General features: G+C 35.2%; 1 protein-coding gene across 1 annotated transcript in view; it reads right to left on the reverse strand.

Annotated features, from left to right (window-relative positions):
* Window positions 1-27753, reverse strand: part of LOC131076570 (uncharacterized) — a 102570-nt gene that overhangs the window by 65826 nt on the left and 8991 nt on the right. The window contains exon 4 of the mRNA XM_059212687.1: window positions 11446-11468. Coding sequence (XP_059068670.1) covers window positions 11446-11468 — 23 coding nt within the window. The remainder of the gene's footprint in view (window positions 1-11445; window positions 11469-27753) is intronic.

Below are 27753 nucleotides of genomic sequence, written 5' to 3' on the forward strand. Positions count from 1 at the left end.
TAAGCAAACAAAGAGTCCAAGCATGTCAGGTAAAGAGACCTCAATAACAAAGGATGTCTCAATACCAAGCATCATCCCTAGAGTGTCATGAGCACATTCAAAAACTTAATCCATCCACAATGTCATTCATGGGAAATACAAAACATGGGAATACACATGCACGGTATAGAGCATGCACAAAGCAGACATAATACACATATAACGGACACATTGAGGAACTTGATCAATAGAAAATACCATTCATGTGTTATACATGATAACAAGCTGACACATACAACGTGTATAGCATACACAACTCAGACCTAATCGAACATGATCCAGACGCAAAAGGCACAAAGTATATATGCAAGAAAAGAAGCACACATAGAAAACACGTAAGAATGAGAACAAACACTCATCGCATACAATAAAAATACAAAGAATATAACGACAATGTTAGCAAACATAGTTTCGAAGCAGTGAGGTAAAAAGACCCCGGTATGAAAAATTGTCTGAATACCAACGATCATCACCATAATTTCACAAACACATTGAGAAATTTAATGAATCAACAAATTCATTCACAAGAAATAAAAATACTAGAGTAGACACATGTAGCGCATAAAGCACACAAACAAGTCATGATACAAACACGAGGCACAAAGCATATACGTCAGACACAGAGCAAACAAATATGGCGGACAATACACAAAGCAAAAACACAAAATGCAATAGAAACATAGCAAACAAATATGACGTACAAGACGAATACAAAGTATATAATGGCATTCTTAGCAAACAAAGATTGCAAGTAAGAGATACGTAAGAAAGAAAGCATAGAAGCAAGAAACAAAGAAAACAAACAAATCACGCAAGGCACGCAGCAAACAACACATTAAGCAACTTAACCAATCCACAATATAATTCAAAGGTAATACAAAACATGGATTACATGCATCCAAAGCATCTATAAAGCATAGAGCATGCACAAAGTAAACATGAATCATACATCATATAAGACAGGTAAAAGATAAAGCAGATATGCAAGACAATTACAAAGCATATAATATCTAATTAACACACAATTTAATAAACACATTCAAAAACTTAATTAACACAATATAATTCATGTGACGTACAGAACATGAAAAAGACACATACAAGAAATAAAGAATGCACAGATCAAACATGAATAAAACAAGATGCAGACACATAATGCACAAACCATTCACGCGAGACATAGAGCACACACACGAAACATGCAAGACACGTCGAAAACACATGGCATGCAAGAAAAATACGAAGCATATAATGACAATCTTAACACACAAAGATTACAGCAAACATGATACAGATATGATATAGACACGTAAGCCACAAAGCATATTGCAAGACATGATGGAGCAAACACATTAAACACACGAGACACAAAGCAAAAAATGTGTAACACAGAAAGCATTTGGATGGATTAGATTCCAAGTAAGAGACACGTAAGATAAAAAGCAAACATGAATCAAACATTATGTAAGACAGGTAAAATATAAAGAAGACATGCAAGACAATTACGAACCATATAATGTAAATCTAAGTAACCATTGAGGTAAAGAGACCTCAATAACAAAGGATGTCTCAATACCAAGCATCATCCCTAGAGTTTCACATACACATTCAAGAACTTAATCCATCCACAATGTCATTCATGGGAAATACAAAGCATCGAGAAGACACATGCAAGGTATAGAGCATACACAAAGCAGCCATAATACACATAACGGACACATTGAGGAACTTAATCAATATACAATATCATTCATGTGGTATACATAATAACAAGCGGGCACATACGTGTATAGCGTACACAACTCGGACATAAATCTGACATGATGCAGACCCACAAGGCACAAAGCATATATGCAAGACAAGAAGCACACAGAGAAAACACGTAAGACAGAGAGCAAACACTGATGGCATGCAATAAAAATACAAAGAATATAATGACATTTTCATAAATAAATATTCGATAAGGCTAACTACAAAAAAAGGACATGTCCAATAAGATCCAAATACCAACATTTGAAGCTTAGGTCTTAAAGGCAAATTGTCGGGACATTACCGACGAACACTAGTGTCTTGCCATATTTGGTTCTTCAAATCTCTGGGAAACATGAGATGTGACTAAGATTGCCAATCTAAACTTGAGCCAAGCATATTCACACGACTAGTCACACATGGCAAAATGGGTACTAAACATAGTTTGAAATTGTGAGTACCAACAATTTACCACACTACATATTGCCTCGACTTTATTGGAGGTATGCACTTACGCCCGTACACATGATAAGTTACTAAGCAATCGAGCCCTAAGACACTTATGAATCCATAATGTCATTCATGACGAATTCAGAAGATGAAGCAGACACATGGACGACATAAGCATACATAAAGAATACATGATGAAGACACCTAAGCCATAAACAATATACACAACACAAGGAGAAAACACACAAAACACGTAGAACATAGAGAAACCAACTACTGCATGCAAGACAATTAAAAACCATATATTAACAATGTTAACAAACACAGATTCCAAGTCATACACGACATAAAGCATACACAAATCAGACATGATCGGAACATGCAAGGCACAAAGCATATATGCAATACACAAAGCATAAACACAAAATGCACACGACACACGGCAAACAAAAATTCGATATAAAAGACGAATACGTAAAGAACACATGATGAAGACACCTAAGCCATAAACAATATACGCAAAACAAGCAGAAAACACACAAAACACGTAGAACATAGAGAAAACAACTACTGCATGCAAGACAATTACAAACCATATATTGACAATGTTAACAAACAAAGATTCCAAGTCATACATGACATAAAGCATACACAAATCAGACATGATCAGAACATGCAAGGCACAAAGTATATATACAATACACAAAGCACAAAAACAAAATGCATAAAACACATAGTGAATAAATATGGTATACAAGGCGAATACATAGCATATAATGACATTCTTCGCGAACAAAGATTTCAAGTAACAGACACATAAGACAGAAAGCATAGAAGCAAGAGACAGAGAAAACAAACAAATCACGCAAGGCTCACAGCAAACATCACATTAAGCAACTTAACCAATCTACAATATAATTCACAGGAAATACAAAACACGAATTAGATGCATGCAAAGCATATATAGAACATAGAGCATCCACAAAGCAAACATGAATCAAACATAATATAAACAGGTAAAACATAAAGCAGATATGCAAGACAATTACGAAGCATATAATATTCTATGAACACACAATATAATAAACACATTCAAAAACTTAACACAATATAATTCATGTGACATACGGAACATGAAGCAGATGCATAAGCGGAATACAAAGTACACAAATCCCACATGAATAAAACATGTTGTAGTCACATAACGCACAAAGAATTCACCCAAGAGATAGAGCACACACACAAAACATGCAAGACACGAAGAAAAGATATATGTCATGCAGGAAAAATTTGAAGCATATAATGACAATATTAACACACAAAGATTAGAGAAAACAAGATACAGATATGATATAGACACATAAGCCACAAAGCATATCGCAAGACATGGAGGGAACACATAAAACACGCATAAGTAAGAGATGCATAACGCACAAGCCATTCACATGTTGGAGGGAACACATAAAACACGCATAAGTAAGAAATGCATAATGCACAAGCCATTCACATGTATTAGATTCCATGTAAGAGACGCGTAAAAAAGAAAGCATAATACACATAAATGCATAAGACCCAGAGCAAAAAAATATGGCATACAAGACTAATACGAAGCATATAATGACATTCTTAGCAAACAAAGATTCCAAGTAAAAAACACGTAAGACAGAAAGCATAGAAGCAAGAGATAGCGTGAACAAACAAATCACACAACACACAAAGAAAAAAACACATTAAGCAACGTAATCAATCCACAATATAATTCACAGGAAATACAAAACATGGATTAGATGCATACAAAGCATATATATAGCATAGAGCATGCACAAAGCAAACATAAATTAAACATCATGTTAGACAAGTGAGACATGAAGCAGACATGCAAAACAATTACAAAGCATACAATGTCAATCGAAGCAAACAAAGAGTCCAAGCATGTGAGGTAAAGAGACCTCAATAACAAAGGATGTCTCAATACCAAGCATCATCCCTGGAGTTTCAAGAACTTAATCCATCCACAATGTCATTCATGGGAAATACAAAACATGGGGAAGACACATGCAGGGTATACAGCATACACAAAGCATACATAATACACATATAACGGACACATTGAGGAACTTAATCAATACAAAATACCATTCATGTGTTATACATAATGACAAGCAGACACATACAACGTGTATAGCATACACAACTCAGACCTAATCGAACATGATGCAGACACAAAAGGCACAAAGTATATATGCAAGACAAGAAGCACACATAGAAAACACGTAAGAATGAGAACAAACACTCATGGCATACAATAAAAATATAAAGAATATAACAACAATGTTAGCAAACATAGTTTCCGAGCAGTGAGGTAAAAAGACCCAGGTATGAAAAATTGTCTCAATACCAACCGCCATCACCATTATTTCACAAACACATTGAGAAATTTAATGAATCAACAAATTCATTCACAAGAAATAAGAAACATGGAGTAGACACGTAGCACATAAAGCATACAGAAAAAAGAAATGATACAAACATGAGGCACAAAGCATATATGTTAGACACGGAGCAAACACAAAAAACACAAAGGTCACAAGGCCAGCAAATATGATATGCAAGACGGTTGCTAACCATATAATGATTCGAACACTAGAATGCTTGTCGATAAGTGTGATGCACATTAAAAAATACCCAATGTGTCTAGCAAGTTGTCTTATTCCATCTGACCATGAATGACAAAACATGTTTGTAAATTACATTGGCCACCAAGTTGTGTTAGACTGGATAATTCATAAACAACTAACGCCTCGTGTAGTGTAAACAACAAAAGATCACAAATTAGCAAGTTGCGGTATACTAGGTGATCCAGGTGAACCATATCAATTCCACTAGCCAGCAAATTTTGTTATGTCGGGTGATTAATAAAACACCAATGCCTAAATTCCAATAGCCAACGAGTTTTGTCATGTTGCCTGATCCAAATACCACGAATACCTTAGGGAATGTAACTGGCAAAAGATCACAAACTAGCAAGATGCATTGTACTAGGTGATCAAAGTGAGTCATATGAATTGAAATAGCTCACAAGCTTCCCTAATCCGGGAAATTCATTAACAACCACAGCTTGTAAGAGGAAGACTAATAACCACGCCTCAAGGGGCATAAAGAAAATCCACACCACCACTAAGAGGGCACATCAACTAGTCAAAAGGATACAAAACTAAAAAAACCAGTTGTCCTTCCCCCAAATGCATAGGAAGTGACAAAAAAACTAGACTACTATGTTACTAGCCAAGATAATGTATGATTGTACATAAGATTGTACCACTACGAATGACAAAAGAGGAAAGCATATATGAAATTGAAACAAAGAGACGAACCTCGGAGAGGAAGTTGACGTCGACTAGACAAGACTCCATCGCTACGTGTTACTTTCCGAAATATATTCTGACAAGAGTCAATGTCAACCACCATTTGACCAAGAAGTTATCCACAAAATTTGTTGCTAAAAAAAGAGGACAAAAGTGTTTGTCACTAGTGTCCAAGTATATTGCATTGTTCAAACTCTAGAACTATTCATCGGAGTCTGCTTCGTCCATTTGCGCCTCTGTCATAATTTGAATTTTTCGGATCTGCACCTACACACAAGGGAGGTAAAAGCGATGTGTTGTATATAGGCTTGCCTTGGTCAAATACCATATTGGTTAACCCACCTCCACAGCAACTACAATGATAATAATAACAATTGTGTGCTCTTAAGAAACTAGAGACATACAAATAACATAACTAGTAATACTTACGTTAGATATGAAGACCATGCTTGCTTTCAACACAAGGTGGTGATGAAGACCTACAAGTGTTAGTATACAACATGATAATAACAATAAAAATGAAACGAAGTTACTTCATTACAAATTACAGCGGGCTTGATTAATATTAACTGATTGCTAGAGAGATTGCCCATACGTTTTAATATATTGTCTATCCATGCTTTTGAAATAAGAATACGAGTCACATTTATATGCAACTTACACCTTTTCATAAGTAAATTTCTAAGAAATGTCAACAACAAAAAAAGGACATGTCCGATAAGATCCCGACGCCGACATTTGAACCTTAGATTTTGTAGCCAAATTGTCGGGACACTAGCAATGGACACTCCTTTTCTACTAGATTTGGTTCTTCAAAGGACCAACGACCATAAGATGTGACTAGGATTGCAATTCTTAACTTGAGGCAAGCTCATTTACATGACACACAGCAAAAGGGATGCTAAAAACAATATGAAATTATAAGTGTCAAAAATTTACGACACTACATATAGCCTGAGTTTTAGCGGGCGTATGTACTTACACCCATGCACATGATATATTAAGACAATTACCAATTTAGAATGCCATTCACGATAAATTCAAAACATGAAGGAGACTCATCCACGACATAAGCATACACCAAAGAAGACGCGATGCAAACACCTCAAGCACAAAGGCTATACACAAGATGAGCAAACACGCAAAATAGAGAGAAAACACATATCATATAGAAGACCATTACGAAGCATATAATGACAAACTTACAAAGCAAACATCCAGAGTCAATGGGGTGAACATACCTCAGTATGAAAGGTTGTCTAAATACCAAGCATCATCCCCAGAATATAACAAACACATTGGAGAAATTCATTAACACACAATATTATTCATGTGATATACAGAACATGAAGCAAGCTCACGCAGGATATATATCACTCACATCACACATGAATTGGACGTAATGCAAACACGTATGGCACAAAGTATATATGAAAAACAAGAAACACACATAAAACACAAAGTAAACACATGGTGTGCAATAAAAATACAAAGCACATAATGACAATCAGAACAAACATAGACTCCAAGTCAGTGACGTAAAAACACGTCGGTATGCATGGTTGTCTCAATACGAACCATCATCACCATAATTTAAAAAACACATTGGCGAATTTAATCAACACACGCCATCATTTACAATAAATACAAAATGTCAAACAAACACATAGGACATAACACATAATATACAAAAATCAAACACGAGACAAACAAATAAGTCACAAAAGCATATATGCCAGAGACAGCAAATGCACAAAACACATAGATCACAAAGCCAGCACATATAATATGCATGAAAATTACGAAGCATATTATGACAATTCTTCCAAATAAAGATTGTAAGTCAACAAGTTGAAGACCTCGGTATGAAAGGTTGTCTCAATACCAAGATTCATCCCCTAAATATAATAAACACATTCAAAAACTTAATTAACACAATATAAATCATGTGACATACAGAACATGAAGCAGACAAGTAGAAGGAATAAAGAATACGTGAATAAAACATGATCTAGAGATATAACGCACAAAGCATTCACGCAAGACATAGAGCACACACACACAAAACATGCAGGACATGAAGAAAACACATATGGCATGCAAGAAAAATACGAAGCATATAATGACAATCTTAAAACACAAAGATTAGAGCAAACATGATTAAGACACGTAAGCCACAAAGCATATCGCAAGACATGGAGCAAACACATAAAACAGGCAAGACACAAAGCAAACAAATATGATATGGAGGAAAATTACGAACCATATAATGACAATTTTACCAAACAAACTTACACCTTTTCATAAATAAATATTCGAATAGGCCTTTACAAAAAAAGGGCATGTCCAATAAGATCCAAACACCAACATTTGAACTTTAGATATCGGAGGCAAATTGTCAGGAAATTAGCGGAGGACACTAGTGTCTTGCCATATTTGGTTCTTCAAAGCTCCGAGAACCATGAGATGTGACTAAGATTGCCAATCTGAACTTGAGCCAAGCATATTCACACGACTAGTCACACATGGCAAAATGGCTGCCCATACACATAATAAGTTATTGAGCAATCGAGCCTAACGACACTTATGAATCCATAATGTCATTCATGATGAATGTAGAACATGTAGCAGACACATGCACGACACAAGCATACATGATGAAGGCACCTAAGGCATAAATAATATACGCAAGACAAGAAGAAAATGCACAAAACATGTAGAACACAGAGAAAACAACTACTGCATGCAACACAATTACCAACCATATAATGACAATGTTAAGAAACAAAGATTCCAAATCATACATGACATAAAGCATACACAAATCAAACATGATCGTACCATGCAAGGCACAAAGCACAAAAAAAAAATGCATTAGACACTAGCAAACAAATATGGCGTACAAGACGAATACAAAGTATATAATGACATTCTTAGTAAACAAAGATTGCAAGTAAGAGACATGTAAGACAGAAAGCATACAAGCAAGAAACAAATAAACCAAACAAATCACGCAAGGCACGCAGCAAACAACACATTACGCAACTTAACCAATCCACAACATACTTCAAAGGTAATACAAAACATGGATTAGATGCATCCAAAGCATATATAGAGCATAGAGCATGCACAAAGCAAATATGAATCATACATCATATGAGACGGGTAAAAGATAAAGCAGATATGCAAGACAATTACAAAGCATATAATATCTGATTAACACATAATTTAATAAACACATTCAAAAACTTAATTAACACACAATATAATTCATGTGACGTACAGAACATGAAAAAGACACATACAAGAAATAAAGAATACACAGATCAGACATGAATAAAACATGATGCAGACACATAACACACAAACCATTCATGCAAGACATAGAGCACACACGCGAAACATGCAAGACACGAAGAAAACACATGGCATACAAGATAAATATGAAGCATATAATGACAATCTTAACACACAAAGATTACAGCAAACATGATACATATATGATATAGACACGTAAGCCACAAAGCATATTGCAAGACATGATGGAGCAAACACATTAAACACACGAGACAGAGAGCAAGAAATGTGTAACGCATAAAGCATTTTCATGGATTAGATTCCAAGTAAGAGACACGTAAGATAGAAAGCAAACATGAATCAAACATCATGTAAGACAGGAGATATATAAAGAAGACATGCAAGACAATTACGAACCATACAATGTAAATCTAAGCAATCATTGAGGTAAAGAGACCTCAATAACAAAGGATGTCTCAATACCAAGCATCATCCCTGGAGTTTCAGAGACACATTCAAGAACTTAATCCATCCACAATGTCATCCATGGGAAATACAAAGCATCGAGAAGACACATGCAGGGTCTAGAGCATACACAAAGCAGACATAATACACATATAACGGACACATTGAGGAACTTAATCAATACACAATATCATTCATGTGGTATACATAACAACAAGTGGGCACATACGACGTGTATAGCATACACAACTCAGACATAAATCGGACATGATGCAGACACACAAGGCACAAAGTATATATGCAAGACAAGCACACAGAGAAAACACATAAGACACAGAGCAAACACTCATGGCATGCAATAAAAATACAAAGAATATAATGACAATGTTGGCAAACATACTTTCCATGCAGTGAGGTAAAAAGACCCTGGCATGAAGAGATGTCTCAATACCAAGGGCCATCACCATAATTTCACAAACACATTGAGAAAAATAATGAATCAACAAATTCATTCACAAGAAATGAAAAACATTGAGTAGACACATATACCGCATAAACCATACACAAACAAGACATGATACAAACACATGCTGCACAAATAATATACGTCAGACATAGAGCAAGCACAAAAAACACGAACGTCCTAGATCCAACAAATATGATATGCAAGACAGTTACTAACCATATAATCACTCGAGCACCAGCATGCTTGTCGATAGGTGTCATGAAAATTACAAATAACCAATGGGTCTACCAAGTTGTCTTATTCTATCTAACCATGAATGACAAACAATGTTTGTGAATTCCACTGGCCAACAAGTTGTGTTACGCTAGATAATTCATAAACAACTAACGCCTCATGTAGTGTAAACAACAAAACATCACAAAGCAACAAGTTGCACTATACTAGTTGATTAAGGTGAGCCATATGAATTCCACTAGCCAACAAATTGTTTTATGTTGGGTGATTAATAGAGCACCAATGCCTAAAAGAGTATAAGCAACAAAAGATCACAAACTAGCAATCCACTTTGTGCTAAGTGATCAACGTGAGACATAAAGTCCAACAGCCAGCAAGTTTTGTCATGTTGGGTGATTCAAAGACCACAAATATATTAGGGAATGTAAATGGAAAAAGATCACAAACTAGCAAGATGCATTATACTCGCTGATCAAAGTGAGTCATATGAATTCAAGAAGCTTCCTTATGCTGGGAAATCCATTAACCACTACAACTTGTAATAGGAAGACTAATAAACACGCCTCTAGGGGCATAAAGAAAATCCACACCACCACAAAGAGGGGACATCAACTAGTTAAAAAGGATACACACCTCAAAAAACCAGTCATCCTTCCCCCAAGTGTATAGGTAATGACAAAAAAGCTAGAGACTACTATGTTACTATCCAAGATAACGTATGATTGCACATAAGATTGTACCACCACGAATGGCAATAATCCACATATATAACTACGAATTTCTTATATTAGACAGCAACGTAGTAAAGAACTCAGCCCTAAAAGGATCTTGGTTAAGTGTTTGCAACAAACTAGGCTAAAGTAGTCTAAATTAAACAAGTTTTATATAATTTGCAAAATACAGAAGAAAACTACAAAAGAGGAAAGCATATATGAAATTGAAATAAAGAGACGAACCTTGGACAGAAAGTTGACGCCGACTAGACAAGACTCCAACGCTAGGCGCTACTTTCCGAAATATATTCTGACAAGAGTTGATGTCATCAACCCTTTGACCAAGCAGTTATCCACAAAATCTATTGCTAAGACAAGAGGACAAAAGTGTTTATCGCTAGTGTCCAAGTATATTGCATTGTTCAAAGCCTAGAACTATTCGTCGTAGTCTGCTTTGTCCGTTTGCGCCACTGTCATAATTTGAATTCTTTAGATTTGCACCTACACACACAAGAGAGGTTAAAATGATGCGTTGTATATAGGATTGCCTTGGTCAAACCCCGTATTGGTGTTCCCACGTCCACAACAACTACAATGATAATAATAACAATTGTGTGCTGTTAGGAAATTAGAGACAAATACAAATAACATAACTAGTAATAATTACCTTAGACATGAAGACCCTGCTTGCTTTCAATACAAGGTGGTGATGAAGACCTACAAGTGTTAGTATACAGCATGATAACAACAATAAATAAGAAATGAAATTACTTCATTCCAAATGACAGCGGGCTTGATTAATCTTGACTAATTGCTAGAGACAATGCTCAGGACATTAAATAGATTGTCTATCCATGCTTTCCAAATGAGAATAGGAGTCAAATTTATATGCAACTTACACCTTTTCCCAAGGTTGAAAAACTGGGACTCTGCAAGGACTCAACAAGCCCAATTTTTTTTAAAAACTCGGGGAAAAACTCGGCAATATTCGGCAACTTTATTGAACATTTTGAAAATACATTTTTTTTTTAATATTATTCAAAAACACACATTTACACAAAATTTGTATAACATGAACTGATTTCCATGATATATAAATCAAAGTTTGAGTTAAATACATAGCATAAACCAAAAAACAAGTGCAACATGTGAATTAAAGTATTATATATGACAAAAAATGTCAAAAATGTTACTATTGGTATTATATATGTATTAAAACATATATAGGACATTTATATATTTTATTTTTAGGACATTTTATATATTTTATTTATATAGTGTAATTCACATGTATTAGGACATTTATTAATACGTATATAATACCCACAGTAACATATATAGGACATTTATTAGGAGTAGGACATTTCTTAATACGTTCTAATATAGGACATTTTATATATTTTATTTATATAAGTATTATATATAGTAAATTTATTAATACCCATAGTAACATATATAGGAAATTTATTAATAGGGTATTATATACCTATGTTACTGTGGGTATTATATACGTATTGTATATGACAAAAACAATGTCATATATAATCCTTAAAACGTATTACAAAAAAAATGTCATATATAATCCTTCAAACCGAAACGTATTGCCCAGTGGGCCAGTATATTAATACGTAAATGAAATCGATATATAACCTAAAATCGAGCACTTGTCCCTTGGGTTTTCGTCTGCAACCTTGCCCTAGTCGCACCTTTTTTACATGCGTCGTGCTTGCAATTGCGTCCTGTTTTTTTTCCTCTCATCGTGGCTTGAAATGAAATAAAATTGACCCGTTTTAGATTTTTTTTCGACTTTAACACATTCGTATTAATTTTCACACCGTTTTTTTGCGCGCGTTGGGCGATTATCGGTGATTTTTGCAGAATAAACTCGCCGCGATTTTCAATAAAACCCGTCTGCGAGTATATCCGCGAGTGACTCACAGCCAACTAGGGCTCACGAGTCCTGGTAGGTTTTTCATCAATACCTTTTCCTATGCAAATTTTTGAGAAAGGTCAACCACAAAAAAAGGACATGTCCGATAAGATCTAGACGCCGACATTTGAATCTTGGATTTTGTAGACAAATTGTCGAGACACTAGTAATGGACACTACTGTCCTACTAGATTTGGCTCTTCAAAGGAATCTTGGATTTTGTAGACAAATTGTCGAGACACTAGTAATGGACACTACTGTCCTACTAGATTTGGTTCTTCAAAGGCCCAGGGACCATAAGTGGTGCAGTAACCAATTAGGAGGAACCACAAAGAGATCAATCCGGACCAAGCAGCAAGAGAAAACACAACGGAAACAAGAGGATATGATGGAGGCAATGCAGAACTGAATGAATTAGATCATAAAAAATGATTACAAACAACTGGTAACATCCGAGTTACAAGATTTGGCTCACTGACCTGCTACATACATGCTTAATTACAAAATCGGTCAACTACGGACCTCTCAACCTAAGATGTGACCAGGATTGCCATTCTAAACTTGAGGCAAGCTCATTCACACTACACACGACAAAAGGGGTGCTAAACACAGTGTGAAATTATGAGTGTCAAAAATTTACGACACTTCATATAGCCCGGCTTTTAGCAGAGGTATGTCCTAACACCCATGCACATGATATATTAAGGCACTTACTAACCTAGAATGCGATTCGCGATAAATTGAAAACATGAAGGAGACTCATCCACGACATAAGCATACACAAAGAAGATGTGATGCAGAAACCTCGGGCACAAAGACTATATACAAGACAACGAGCAAACATGCAAAACACAAAGCAAACACATATGATATAAAAGACAATTACGAAGCATATAATGAGAGGGTTACAAAGCAAACATCCAAAGTCAATGGAGTGAAGATACCTCGGTATGACAGGTTGTCTAAATACCAAGCATTATCCCTAGAATATAACAAACACATTGGGGAACTTCATCAATACACAATATTATTCGTGTGAAATACAGAACATCAAGCGAGCACATACAGGATATATAGCATACTCAAGTCAAACATGAATCGGACATGATGCAAACACGTATGGCACAAAGCATATATGAAAGACAAGAAGCACACATAAAACAGAGGAAACACATTCTGTGCAATAAAAATACAAAGCATCTAATGACAATCAAAGCAAACATAGATTCCAAGTCAGTGACGTAAAAACACCTCGGTATCAATGGTTGTCTCAATACCAAGCGTCATCACCATGATTTCACAAACACATTAAGGAATTTAATCAACACACGCCATCATTTACAAGAAATACAATACATCAAATAGACACATACAGGGCATAAAGAATAAAATACAAAAAGCAAACACGATACAAACAAATAACGCATAAAGCCTGTATGTCAAAGACAACAAACGCATGAAACACGTAGGTCACAGAGCCAGCACATATAATATGCAAGAAAATTACAAAGCATATAATGACAATACTACCAAACAAAGATTCCAAGTCAACAAATTGAAGACCTCGATATGAAAGGTTGTCGCAATGCCTAGAGACATACCCTAAATATAATAGACACATTCAAAAACTTAATTAACACACAATACAATTCATGTGACATACAGAACATGAACCAGACATGTACAAGGAATAAAGAATACATGAATAAAACATGAATAAGACATAGAGCACACACACACAAAACATGCAAGACATGAAGAAAACACATATGGCATGCAACAAAAATACGAAGCATATAATGACAATCTTAACACACAAAGATTAGAGTGAACATGATATAGACACATAAGCCAAAAAGCATATCGCAAGACATGAAGCGAACATGATACAGACACATAAGCCACAAACCATATCACAAGACATGGGGCAAACACATAAAACACGCAAGACTCAGAGCAAACACATATGATATGGAAGAAAATTACGAAGCATATAATGACAAATTTACCAAACAAACTTACACATTTTCATAAATAAATATTCGATAAGGCCAACTACAAAAAAAGGAAATGTCCAATAAGATTCAAATACCAACATTTGAACCTTAGGTTTTGAAGGTAAATTGTTGGGGCATTAGCGACGAACACTAGTGTCTTGCCATATTTGCTTCTTTAGAGCTCCGGGAAACATGAGATGTGACTAAGATTGCCAATCTAAACTTGAGCCAAGCATATTCAAACGACTAGTCACACATGGCGAAATGGGTACTAAACATAGTTTGAAATTGTGTGTGCCAACAATTTACCACATTACATATTGCCTCGACTTTATCGGAGGAATGCGCTTACGCCCGTACACATGATAAGTCACTTAGCAATCGAGCCTTAAGACACTTATGAATCCCTAATGTCATTCATGACGAATTCAAAACATGAAGCAGACACATGGATGACATAAGCATACATAAAGAATACATGATGAAGACACCTAAGCCATAAACAATATACGCAACACAAGGAGAAAACACACAAAACACGTACAACATAGAGAAAACAACTACTGCATGCAAGACAATTACAAAGCATATATTGACAATGTTAAAAAACAAAGATTCCAAGTCATACATGACAAAGCATACACAAATCAGACATGATCGGAACATGCAAGGCACAAAGCATATATGCAATACACAAAGCACAAACACAAAATGCATAAGACACATAGCAAACAAATATGGTATACAAGACGAATACAGAGCATATAATGACATTCTTAGCAAACAAAGATTCCAAGTAAGAGACACATAAGACAGAAAGCATACAAGCAAGAGACAGAGAAAACAAACAAATCACGCAAGGCACACAGCAAACAACACATTAAGCAACTTAACCAATCCACAATATAATTCACAGGAAATACAAAACATGAATTAGATGCATATATAGAGCATAGAGCATCCAAAAAGCAAACATGAATCAAATATAATATAAGACAAGTAAGACATAAACAAATATGCAAGACGATTACGAAGCATATAATATTCTATGAACACACAATATAATTCATGTGACATACGGAACATGAAGCAGACACATACAAGGAATAAAGAGTACGCAAATCACACATGAATAAAATATGATGTAGTCACATAACGTGCAAAGCATTCATGCAAGAGATAGAGCACACACACAAAACATGCAAGACACGAAGAAAACACATATTTCATGCAAGAAAAATTTGAAGCATATAATGACAATCTTAACACGCAAAGATTAGAGCAAACGAGATACAGATATGATACAGACACATAAGCCACAAAGCATATTGCAAGACAGGGAGGGAACACATAAAACACACAATAGTAAGAAATGCATAATGCACAAGCCATTAACATGTATTAGATTCCAAGTAAGAGACACATAAAAAAGAAAGCATAAGACACATAAATGCATAAGACCCAGAGCAAAAAAATATGGCATACAAGACGAATACGAAGCATATAATGACATTCTTAGCAAACAAAGATTCCAAGTAAGAAACATGTAAGACAGAAAGCATAGAAGCAAGAGACAGCGTGAACGAACAAATCATGCAAAACACGCTGAATAAAACACATTAAGCAGCTTAATCAATCCACAATATAATTCACAGGAAATACAAAACATGGATTAGATACATACAAAGCATAGATAGAACATAGAGCATGCACAAAGCAAACATAAATCAAACATCATGTAAGACAGGTGAGACATGAAGCAGACATGCAAGACAATTACGAAGCATACAATGTCAATCTAAGCAAACAAAGAGTCCAAGCATGTGAGGTAAAGAGACCTCAATAACAAAGGATATCTCAATACCAAGCATTATCCCTAGAGTTTCACAAACACATTCAAGAACTTAATCCATCCACAATGTCATTCATGGGAAATACAAAACATGGGGAAGACACATGCAAGGTATAGAGTATACACAAAGCAGACATAATACACATATAGCGGACACACTGAGGAACTTAAACAATACAAAATACCATTCATGTGTTATACATAATAACAAACGGACACATACAACGTGTATAGCATACACAACTCAGACCTAATCGAACATGATGCAGACACAAAAGGCACAAAGTATATAAGCAAGACAAGAAGCACACATAGAAAACACGTAAGAATGAGAACAAACACTCATGGCATACAATAAAAATACAAAGAATATAACGACAATGTTAGCAAACATTGTTTCCAAGCAGTGAGGTAAAAAGACCCTGATATGAAAAATTGTCTCAATACCAACGGCCATCACCATAATTTCAAAAACACAATGAGAAATTTAATGAATCAACAAATTCATTCACAAGAAATAAAAATACTGGAGTAGACACATGTAGGGCATAAAGCATACACAAACAAGACATCATACAAACACGAGGCACAAAGCATATACGTCAGACACAGAGCAAACAAATATGGCGTACAATACACAAAGCAAAAACACAAAATGCATTAGACACATTGCAAACAAATATGACGTACAAGACGAATACAAAGTATATAATGACATTCTTAGCAAACAAAGATTGAAAGTAAGAGATATGTAAGACAGAAAGCATAGAAGCAAGAAACAAAGAGAACAAACAAATCACGCAAGGCACGCAGCAAACAACACATTAAGCAACTTAACCAATCCACAATATAATTCAAAGGTAAAACAAAACATGGATTAGATGCATCCAAAGCATATATAGAGCATAGAGCATGCACAAAGCAAACATGAATCATACATCATATAAGACGAGTTAAAGATAAAGCAGATATGCAAGACAATTACAAAGCATATAATATCTGATTAACACATAATTTAATAAACACATTCAAAAACTTAATTAACACACAATATAATTCATGTGACGTACAGAAAATGAAAAAGACACATACAAGAAATAAAGAATACACAGATCAGACATGAATAGAACATGATGGAGACACATAATGCACAAACCATTCACGCAAGACATAGAGCACACACACGAAACATGCAAGACACGAAGAAAATACATGGCATGCAAGAAAAAATCGAAGCATATAATGACAATCTAAACACACAAAGATTACAGCAAACATGATACAGATATGATATAGACATGTAAGCCACAAAGCATATTGCAAGACATGATGGAGCAAACACATTAAACACACGAAGGAGAAGTGTACGGCTGCTTTTATTGAAATCAAAATGCTGCAAATGGGACGCCTAAACCTGAATATCCCTCTTCTTATTCAAAATCTGCAAATAACTGAATACATTAATCTTTGATGAAGCACATAAAGACTCCTGAATGAAGCCCTCTCAGTTTGTAATAATTCAATTGATCTTTCACAGCCTCAGAATCACACATCCATGAAGAATGCACATTCTTCAATAGCAAACCCACTGAAACCCTTGTCTCAGACAATTCACAAAGCAAAATCAAGCAATTTCAAATAATCAATAATAGAGTTTGAATTGCTTCCAATTTCCTTATAATCCCAAATGGCACGATTTTCACTAAATACGCCCAAATGCATTTTAAATACATTAAAATGTATTTAATTAACTTTCCATAGTTTAATGGTCAACTTGGGCGCCCAAATTATTTAAGTGATTTAATAGAAATCACTTTATAATATTAACTGGCTTTTTAATTTAATAAAGTCACTTTATGACTTTATAATAACCATATAAGTTAATTAAATATCTTAGCCACTAGAATATTAATATCTCCTTCATTATTTAGTGTTTTGACGTGTCATTTGAAGCTGGAGTCAATACTAAATAACTCCCATGTGTGCAGGTGCCCTGACTAAAAATAGCACAACTTCTAAATTGACTTACTATAAATAGTAAGTCCCTCAACTAAGCCCACACTCTAACTGCTAAGGTCCTGGAACTGAACCTAACATTGAACTGAAGAAGTGGAACTGCCACTGAGACCCTCTATCCAGAATGTTAGCCTACAATAGTCCAAAATAATGGACGAACCCATCAATCACTGAAACTGACTAGAGTGGGGACATCACAAGCTAAGAGGGAGTGTTAATGTTATAGAAGCAAGAGATATCTTTTCCTCTGACTGCTGCAATAACCTTTATTAACAGTTTATTTATTTCCTTATGATCGCTGTCCTATATCAGCGATTTCATTACTTCTCTAACTATTATTTTATAAGTTCTTTTTGTGTTAATATCCATTTTCTTAGTGGATAATTAATATCAATTACATATTGATTGCATAATGTATCGGCTGTTTGCTCATAACTAATCGCACACTTTCTTAGTGACTCCCCAATTGGGGACATGTCAGTCCATGTTCCCTTATCAGGTATTTCATCTCCAAGTCGTGGACATTAGGAAACATATAAGAAGAATAAAAGGTATATTATGCGATCTGAGTGATTGGTCTGCCAGGTGAGTTTGGGTAAAGTCTGCAACATATATATATATGCTAAGTAAGAATAATACATACTGAGCGGTGGATGATATACAGCAGCAAATATAACTTATAGCTATGCATAGAGAAATAGCTATGCATAGAGAAATAGCAATACATATCAGCGCGTGGAATACTAGACAGTTGTGGGTGAAAGATCTATGTGGTTATATGCTGCGTTAAGATCTTTGTGGTTTATATGCTGAGTGGAATATCTCTGTGAATTCTACACTGTGTATATTCAATCAGCAATCTGAACATTCAACTCAATCATATTTTTGAAAACTGGCGATTAAAGGATAGATTTATATCTTCAGATTAATCAATAAAATAAATATTGTATCAGAATTGATACATATCAAAATTGATATTCTGAACTTCTGCAAATTTAAAAATCTGATCCAAAATTTAACACCATGAAGGGTGAAAAAATTACTATTCCGAAGAGTACACAAGGGATCCAAATAAAAGTTGAAGACAAGATTGCAATGTCCCTTTACTAGCTTTATCAATGCTATTTTACTAGCTTTATCAATATCCATACCAACACTTTGGGAAACTCCAACTTTCTTGGAGAGTACTAGCTTTATCAAGAAGCTAATCAATCAGTTGTAGAGAGTCCATAGAGCCAAGATGACTACAATGCTACTTTCCATGTGTGGATCCAACAGTTTGGGAGAGTTCCACACTTCTTGGAGAGGTCCATCATCTTCAGAGAATGCCGAATTTCAAATAGACATTTGTCATATGCACGTTTGGTGTTGGTGGTGAGGTCGAAAATTATATTTAGCCTGTTTTAATATTATTCGTAACAATGATGGTTGTGAGGAAAATAATTAAAATATTAAATGGTTAAATATTTAAGTTGTTGAAAAATACAAAATTAAAAGACAACTAATATTTTATTTCAATAATATATTTTCCAAAACAAAAAAGAGATTTTGGGATGACCCCGCAACGTTACGGTAAATCATGAGCCCTATTGATAGAGTGGTCACGAGTTCAAAAGTCGTGCCTTTCATCCCACAAGCGCCCCCGACAAGGCACACGCTAGCAGCATGGAGACACTAATGATGACATGGAGGGAACCGCTGGCAAAAGCAATGTGTGATGGACGGGAGTTATAAAGAGAGGGCACTGCCACCGTGGAGAGATAAGGAGATAACTGCGCACGGCGATGGAGAGATAAGGTGACGCCTGCGAACGGTGACGAAGAGATAAGGTTTCACTTGAGCAAGGCAGAGGAGATATAAGGGTGAGCTGCCATGTGCGTGCAACAGAGTGATAAGGTGGAGATGCCATGCGGTGCAACATAGTGATAAAGTGGAGATGCCATGCATGCGCAATGGCAAAAATATCTCTGAGGATGAGGTCCCTAAAAAATGTGGCCTCGGCTTCGGCCCCTTACCGATCGAAAAAAACAAAATAATATATTATTTTGGACAGCCTTTGTTATTTAAATTTTGCAAATTTAAAAGCCAAAGAAAAAGAAAGGAATTGTGGGAATCATAACATCAAATTCCTGGAAAACAAAAATATTTCAAGAATTGTAAGGATTTTGCAAAAGGAATATTTCAATGGTATCAAAGTAGATTTCTTGCCAGCTGTGGGAAATAATATTGTGTAAAAATTTTTTGAGCCGACTTCAAGCACATAAGTGACAAAGAAATCAGGTGTTATCAAAGAGAAAGAAGGAAAGATTCAGATCAGCGGGAAAATATTGTAGGACAGAAGGATGCAGAGGAACCTCAAAAAGACAAGGAGGTAATGCAAAATTAAAAGACAACTAATACTTAATTTCAATTTTATCAATACTATTTTATTTCAATAAAATGTTGCAAATACATATTTTTAAAGGGAAAATAAAAGGAAATAATAAATTATTTGAAAGCAAAAAAGAGAAAAAAGGAATTGTGCGAATCATAAAATCAGATTCTTGGAAAACAAAAATATTTTGGGAATTGTAAGATTTGTAAAAGGAATATTGTAATGGTATCAAAGCATATTTCTTACCCATTGCGGGACATAATTTTGTGAAAAATTTTAAAACAAACTTCAGGCATGGAAATGACAAGGAAATCAAGCATTATCAAAGAGAAAGGAGGAAATATTCAGATCAGCTGAAAACTATTACAAGCAACACGACACAAAGGAACCTCGAAAAGATAAAGAGGTAATGGGTCAAAATAACGGGGATACAGATAATGGCCAATTTGAGAGTCTTGCACAAGGACAGGAACAGTTAGCAAATATTCAAGAATAGTTGGTTTCAACTATGCAAACTAACAACATATTGAGGGCACACAATAATGAAGTCAGCTAGTCACAGGCAAACATTCACCAAAACACTCAAAGAATAGTTGTAAGTTCTACTGCGAGACCTTTCCAACATAAGTTCATCTCTCATGAAGAAGTAATTGTTGAACCGGAAATCTAGACTTCCATACTTGTGGACAATGGCCTATTACAAGGAGTATAGATTCCTACCAACTGAAATTAAGGAGGCCATGTCACTTACAAATTTTATGAGCAAGGAAAAAAACAAGGGTGGTTAGACAGAGGAGACGAGACAACAAACAAATCCACGAGACCTCAAAAGGGCATTGGGTAAGTTGACACTTCCTACATTTGATGGCTCGGAAAAGTGTACCACACACTCCTAGACTATAATACTAGACACATTTTTATCATTGAAACCCATGACAGAGGATGAGGCCATCAAATTTGGGAATTATGAGAATTTTGTAGAAGGAATATTTCCCAAGATACAAATAAAGATCCACTGCACTTCTCCCTTACATGAAACAAAGTTAAAAATGCAAAGAATGAGGCACAATATCTAGATTCAGGTTGTTATAAATCATATGACAGGTTGGAGAGTTGCATTTTCAAATACTAGTGAAAAAATTCAAAAGTAATGTAAAGTTGGGTGATAATAAAGTACTCAAAGTTTGTGGAAAATGAAAGATGGATATAGACACCAGACAAAGAGAAGCAGAAATTACTGACGCATATAAGTCACCACAATTAAGGCATAATCTAAAACATGTTGGACAGATCATTGAAAAGGACTTGAAGTAGAATTTAATGATAAAGTTTTCACCATCTATGATAAGCAACAAGAAGCAAAGCCAATTACTACGTTAGATGACAACAATTGTTTGTTAAGCTACTATTAAGGATGCACAGCAGTTATGGCACCAAAGATATGGACATCTTGATTTACAAGGACTGTAATGTCCCCGTTTTCAGGTTCTCTTGTAGTGCAGTTGGTGCTGGCTTTTTGGGTTGCTGTCAACATGATCAGAGGAGTATTTCAATGTCGCCGATGGGTTCAGATAGATTGATGGAGATGATTAACACTTTCTGGAGCAATTTTGTACAACTCATCCATACTTACTGTTAGCTCTCTTTTTTACCTATTAGGTTAAAATAGCTCTTTAAGGTTAATCCATTAACACTTATTGTTCATAATATATTATGAGGTTTTGACCTTTGGAAAAAAAGGATTCTTTGGTGCTTAGGATTTTTAAAATTTCTTATGTTGTCAAAAGTACTAAAACCCGCGTGCATGTACTCTATGCCTATGTCGCATGAGGAAGAGAGAGTCACGTTTCAAAAGGAGTTTGTGTCTAGTTTGGATAAGTACATTTAGGGTTTCATCTTGCTTATCACTGCAAAGAACAACAAAAGAGCTATAATGGTGGCCTATGTGTGAATGAGGCGGTTGAGGAACAGTTTGAGGCTTCAAGTTTGCAGGAGGATGGAAGGAGGATTTTCTGAGAAGCACGTTTAAAAAACTATTCATCAACATGCACATGGAGTTTTAAAATATGACAGCTTAAAAGTTTTCATTTAGGAAACTCTTTTCTTATTATGAAATGCTATTTATAGCCATTAATGTGTGACATATGAAGGGGTTTTAAACTCAGGTATCAGTTGAAAGGAATTTTAAAAAGCTCAGTTCAAATTTAGCATGAAGGTTTCGTTGATAAGATTGTATACAAAGTGTAGGGCAATGATGTCTTTGAATAGCTAGATTACTTGCACAGAACTTATTCATGCATTTTTTTTAAATTCTGGAAAAGCCATTGAAGCTTGAAACATTGAAACATGATCTTAAGTGTGAATAAGGAATCTGAGAGCTTTGAGGTCATCTCGGCAGCAACAAAACTTGTTAATGAGCATTAAAGAAAAGACCCTTGACATACTAGTGGAAGAGCTATCTTAAAAGTTTGTTTATGGATATACAACCAAAGGTGACAGTATTTTGGCACAAAAGTCAGAATGGTAAGTACTGATTTTTTATCCATACCAAGAGCAGAGTATCATTTATTAGTAGTGTAAGTTACTCACAGATACAAGGAGTTTCACATGAAAGCATGTGAGATTGAGCGTGATGTTAGTTCTGATCCTGATTTTCTATCATCAATGGAGTTTATGGGCTTTTTGGGAGTAAATAAAAAGGCACCGAGAATTGCAGATGCTTGAAGAAGTCAGTGATGAAAGGTTAGAGCTAACTGCAGGTGGGTGTCAAATGTGGAGTACAACAGGGTAATCTACTATAGGAAACTCATTGGAAAAAATCGAATTCGAGTGGCCAAATAAAAGAAAATGCATCAATGGCTTAACAGTTACTGAATACTATAAAGAGACTGTGGAAACAGGTGTTAATGAAGAGAACAAATATGAAGGATATTCAGATTTTTTGTTAGCCTAGAAAACCTAGGACAATGCAAAACCTAGAAGAAGCACCTAAAGTGTTCTTAATGAGCATGCTAGCAATGTTGTGATTGTCTAACAAATTTTAAACCCCTTATGAAATCTCTTATAAGGTCATGTAACAGCGGACACTACCAATCCTTGATCAGATTGTAAAGGCAATGTTGATAGATAGGTCAGGTACAGAGCAAGAAAAGCTTAAGCAAACAGTGTTGAACATTTTCACATAGAAGAGCACTGATCATACCATTGCAGCTGCTTTAGCTCTTTCTTAATAGAAGATGATCGCATGACTTGCTCATATTTTAAATAGAGAAATAAAGAAATTCTAGGCAGCTCCATTAAGTCAACTATGACATGCCATAGGGCAAAAGAAAGCAAAAAGCAGTGAATAGAGAGATAACAGGCCATTAAGGGTAGAGGATGAGTTTTGATCATTGTGGCAGTTCCTGAAGAAGCCGATCTTGCAAGAAGGGATGGCAAACCTATATTATGCATGATTCTTGAGTGTCATCCGGAGTTAGAAAAGCAGAGTTTACAACCTTATGAAAAATCAACAATGACATGAAGTGCAGGACAGTCCATAATATTATTCATGGAAGTTATTAGTACTCCTATTCATGGATGAACAGAAGATATACCAAAGACATGACAGTATTCAAGGACAATCACTTGGGCAAAATAAGGGCCATATGAGGAGACAACTCAACGAGTGACAGTCTTTTGCAAAAGAAGATAGCAGAAAATGAAAGATCAGTCAAGCATACCAAGAAAAACATCATAATGATATTTAGTTTAGAGACTACAGGTTTGGTTTGTGAATGGATTACGGCAAGGGTTGTCAGTTGAAGACAAATATGCACAGTCATAGGTGGAGGGACAGTCATAAACAGATTGTCAAGGAACATGTTTGGCATTGTGTGAGTTTTCCCAAGAGATAAAGAAACTTCAAAACATATTTCAAGGGGAGATATGGCAAGTGTGAAGAGCTTTTGTAATGCAAATCATGACTGTTAACTATGAAAATGGTGTAAGCAAAGAGCAGATCCAAGGAGGTTAGACACTGTGAAAGCCCTTACCAGCTACAAAGCAAACTATTTCTTTCAGTCAGAACTATCAACACTACAAAGTAATCTCCATGTTGTGTTGGCGAACCTTGAAAAAAGTAACACAGGGGCTCTAACCATGTCTGCTAAAAAGCTTTTTGAAGGTTTGTTTATTAATATAGGATTGCAAATATGAATCAAAAAAAAAAGGATTGCAAATGCTCTTGAAGGTGGTTGAAGACTTAAAGAGACTAATGGTTGTACAAGGGGCAGTCCTTTGCAAGAAAAGTGACAGTTCAGAGGTCTATTACATGACAATCATTAATTCTGATATACATGAAACTCAGCTGCAAAAAATTTCCATAAAGAGTGGTTGTAATTGACAAGAGGGAGAGTTGATGTTACAGAGTAGACTTGTGTTGTTTCTTCAATTTAAGTGATGCATTGTGTTGCTGCTGAAGTGTGCCTTAGTACTACATTTTTATGACTTCTCGGTACTGGTGTTGTGATACCGATTGTTATACCAAGTTGTGGATGCATATGTTGAAGAATGAGATTGCCCTACACTTGGAAAATGCTTGTGATAACACCTGATGTAGTTGTTGATATTGGTAAAGTTGATACACTTTTGTTGCAGCTTCTACTATTGATATTTGTTGTTCATGAAGCCTTACGCAAAGGAAGCCTACTGCCCTATGTTGAGAGTGGCAAGAAGTTTTATAATGTTTTGTCATCATAATCAGTTTGTTAGATTTATTGGTTGGCAATGTACAGTGGCACAGATGTTGCATTATGACAACCTAGGCAACCTACAAGTAGACATTGCTAAAAGAACAATTCCCTCTGTTACATGTCCAAGAAACCTAATGGCAGACATAAGAGGATGCAGTAGGTATGAAAGGAGGAGAATAAGCAGAGATGATAGTTAAAGAATTCAGAGAGAAAGAGCACCACAAGAGGGAAAAATATCACAAATGCAGTGGACAGAGCTTCAAAAGGGCAACATTCAGTGAGATTTAAAGGACAATACACACTACAATCATGATATACACAGAGATAAACCATTATGAGCTAATAGCAGGGAAATGATATACAAGGGAAGTGATGCATGACAGAGTTTGGAGGTAAAGCATCAACCATATGTGATAGTGAGCTCAAAGTGTTGTCATAGAGATGGAAGTGTCAAGTATGAAGTTACAGTCCCTTATAAGACAGTTGTGTGACAGGACAAAAGAAATCATGAAGGGAAACCTTAAGATATTCCAAACAGTCACAGTATGTTTGAAAAGGGATTCATAATTAGCAAGGGTATGATGATATAGCTGAAAGCACACAGAGGTATAATGACAAAGAAGAGGCAACATCAAATGATAGTATTCCTTTATCCTCAAGGGCAACATCAAATATAGGGCATTTTGAAGACTTTTTCAAGTGGTTGAGAGAATTTTGGAAGCTTTTTGACTCAGTTGAGCATCATCCAAGCATCTAGGAGTTGTTTAAAGAACCTTAATTGATAGATAAGGTTAGAGAAACAACTTTTCTTTATTCAAACAACATTTTCGAGCACTTTTGAAGGCTTAATAATGGGGACAACTCAGTTGGACGCCCAAGGAGTTTCACTCAGCAAGTAATGTAACAAACGCCTTTATTTCTTCAAGCACATGTTTCTTTATTGTAGCAAGTTGTTGCACAGCTATAAAGCTCAACTTTAAGCTTATTTTCTAAGTTAGTTCTTGCTGTTTAGGCTGGGCATTCTAACTTGAAATAGATTCTTTCTTGCCTACAATGCATTGTAACTTGAAATAGGTTCTTTCTTGCCTACTATGCATTGTAACTCAAATTTCAAATTTGTATAGTGTTGTACAACTACTTTATCAATATAAGAAGTTATTTTGCCTTCAAAGAAGCTATTTTATTGTGTGTTATCAAATGATCAATGTATTTTCCTTGTGGTTTATATAAAAATCCTTAAAACTATGTCTCATTATCACCACCCAAATGCAGAAAATATGTCTTATGCAGTTTATAGGCTGTGTAAATGGTACTAATAGTGATAATTGTGAAGAAAATATTATTTTCCTTCAAGATAATGAGTATTGTGACCTTCCTATGAAGTATTATTGTGTAACATGTAAAAACTTCTGATTTGTGCATAGAGCAGCCTCATCACTGGTTAGTTGTGTGTCTAAAACAGTATTATATATTTGAAACTCATTTGGTGCATCACATTACTAGTTATAGGTCTTTTTCAAAGCATTTGTCTTTCCCTTTTCTCAACGAGCAGATTAGGTGAAGTGCTGAAAGGAACCAGCCTTGTTTGGAGGTTCATCTCCACTATAGGTCACCCACAACCTGGAGATAATCTAATGTGTCACAAGGATGCTGAGTTAATAGATCACTAAAGGTTGCAGGCTTTTGTGATAACACTTACTGCTTTTAGTAAGTTTCAATCTGGACACCAATTAGGTCAGTTGGGAGTTTTGGATGACTCACTATTTTTAGCATATTACTAATTATAGTAAGTGCTATTTCTGGCAACCGGTCACAGTTTCAGTTTCCCTTCAGCTATAGAGTGCAGAGTCTTCAGTTTCAAGAATTAACAAATTTCCTAAGGCTGGGAAATAATATTTTATTATTTCACTTAAATATTTTTAAAAAGTTACTTTATCACTTAAGTGAATAAAGTGGACGTCAAAGCTAAGGAGTTAAAATATTATTTTAACATCATTTTATGTGGCCTTTTAAAGTGAAAAAAAAATAAAGATTTAAATGATATTTTATAAGCATAAATGGTTGACATCCACT

The sequence above is a fragment of the Cryptomeria japonica genome, chromosome 10, assembly GCF_030272615.1.
Source record: "Cryptomeria japonica chromosome 10, Sugi_1.0, whole genome shotgun sequence".
Lineage (NCBI taxonomy): Eukaryota > Viridiplantae > Streptophyta > Pinopsida > Cupressales > Cupressaceae > Cryptomeria > Cryptomeria japonica.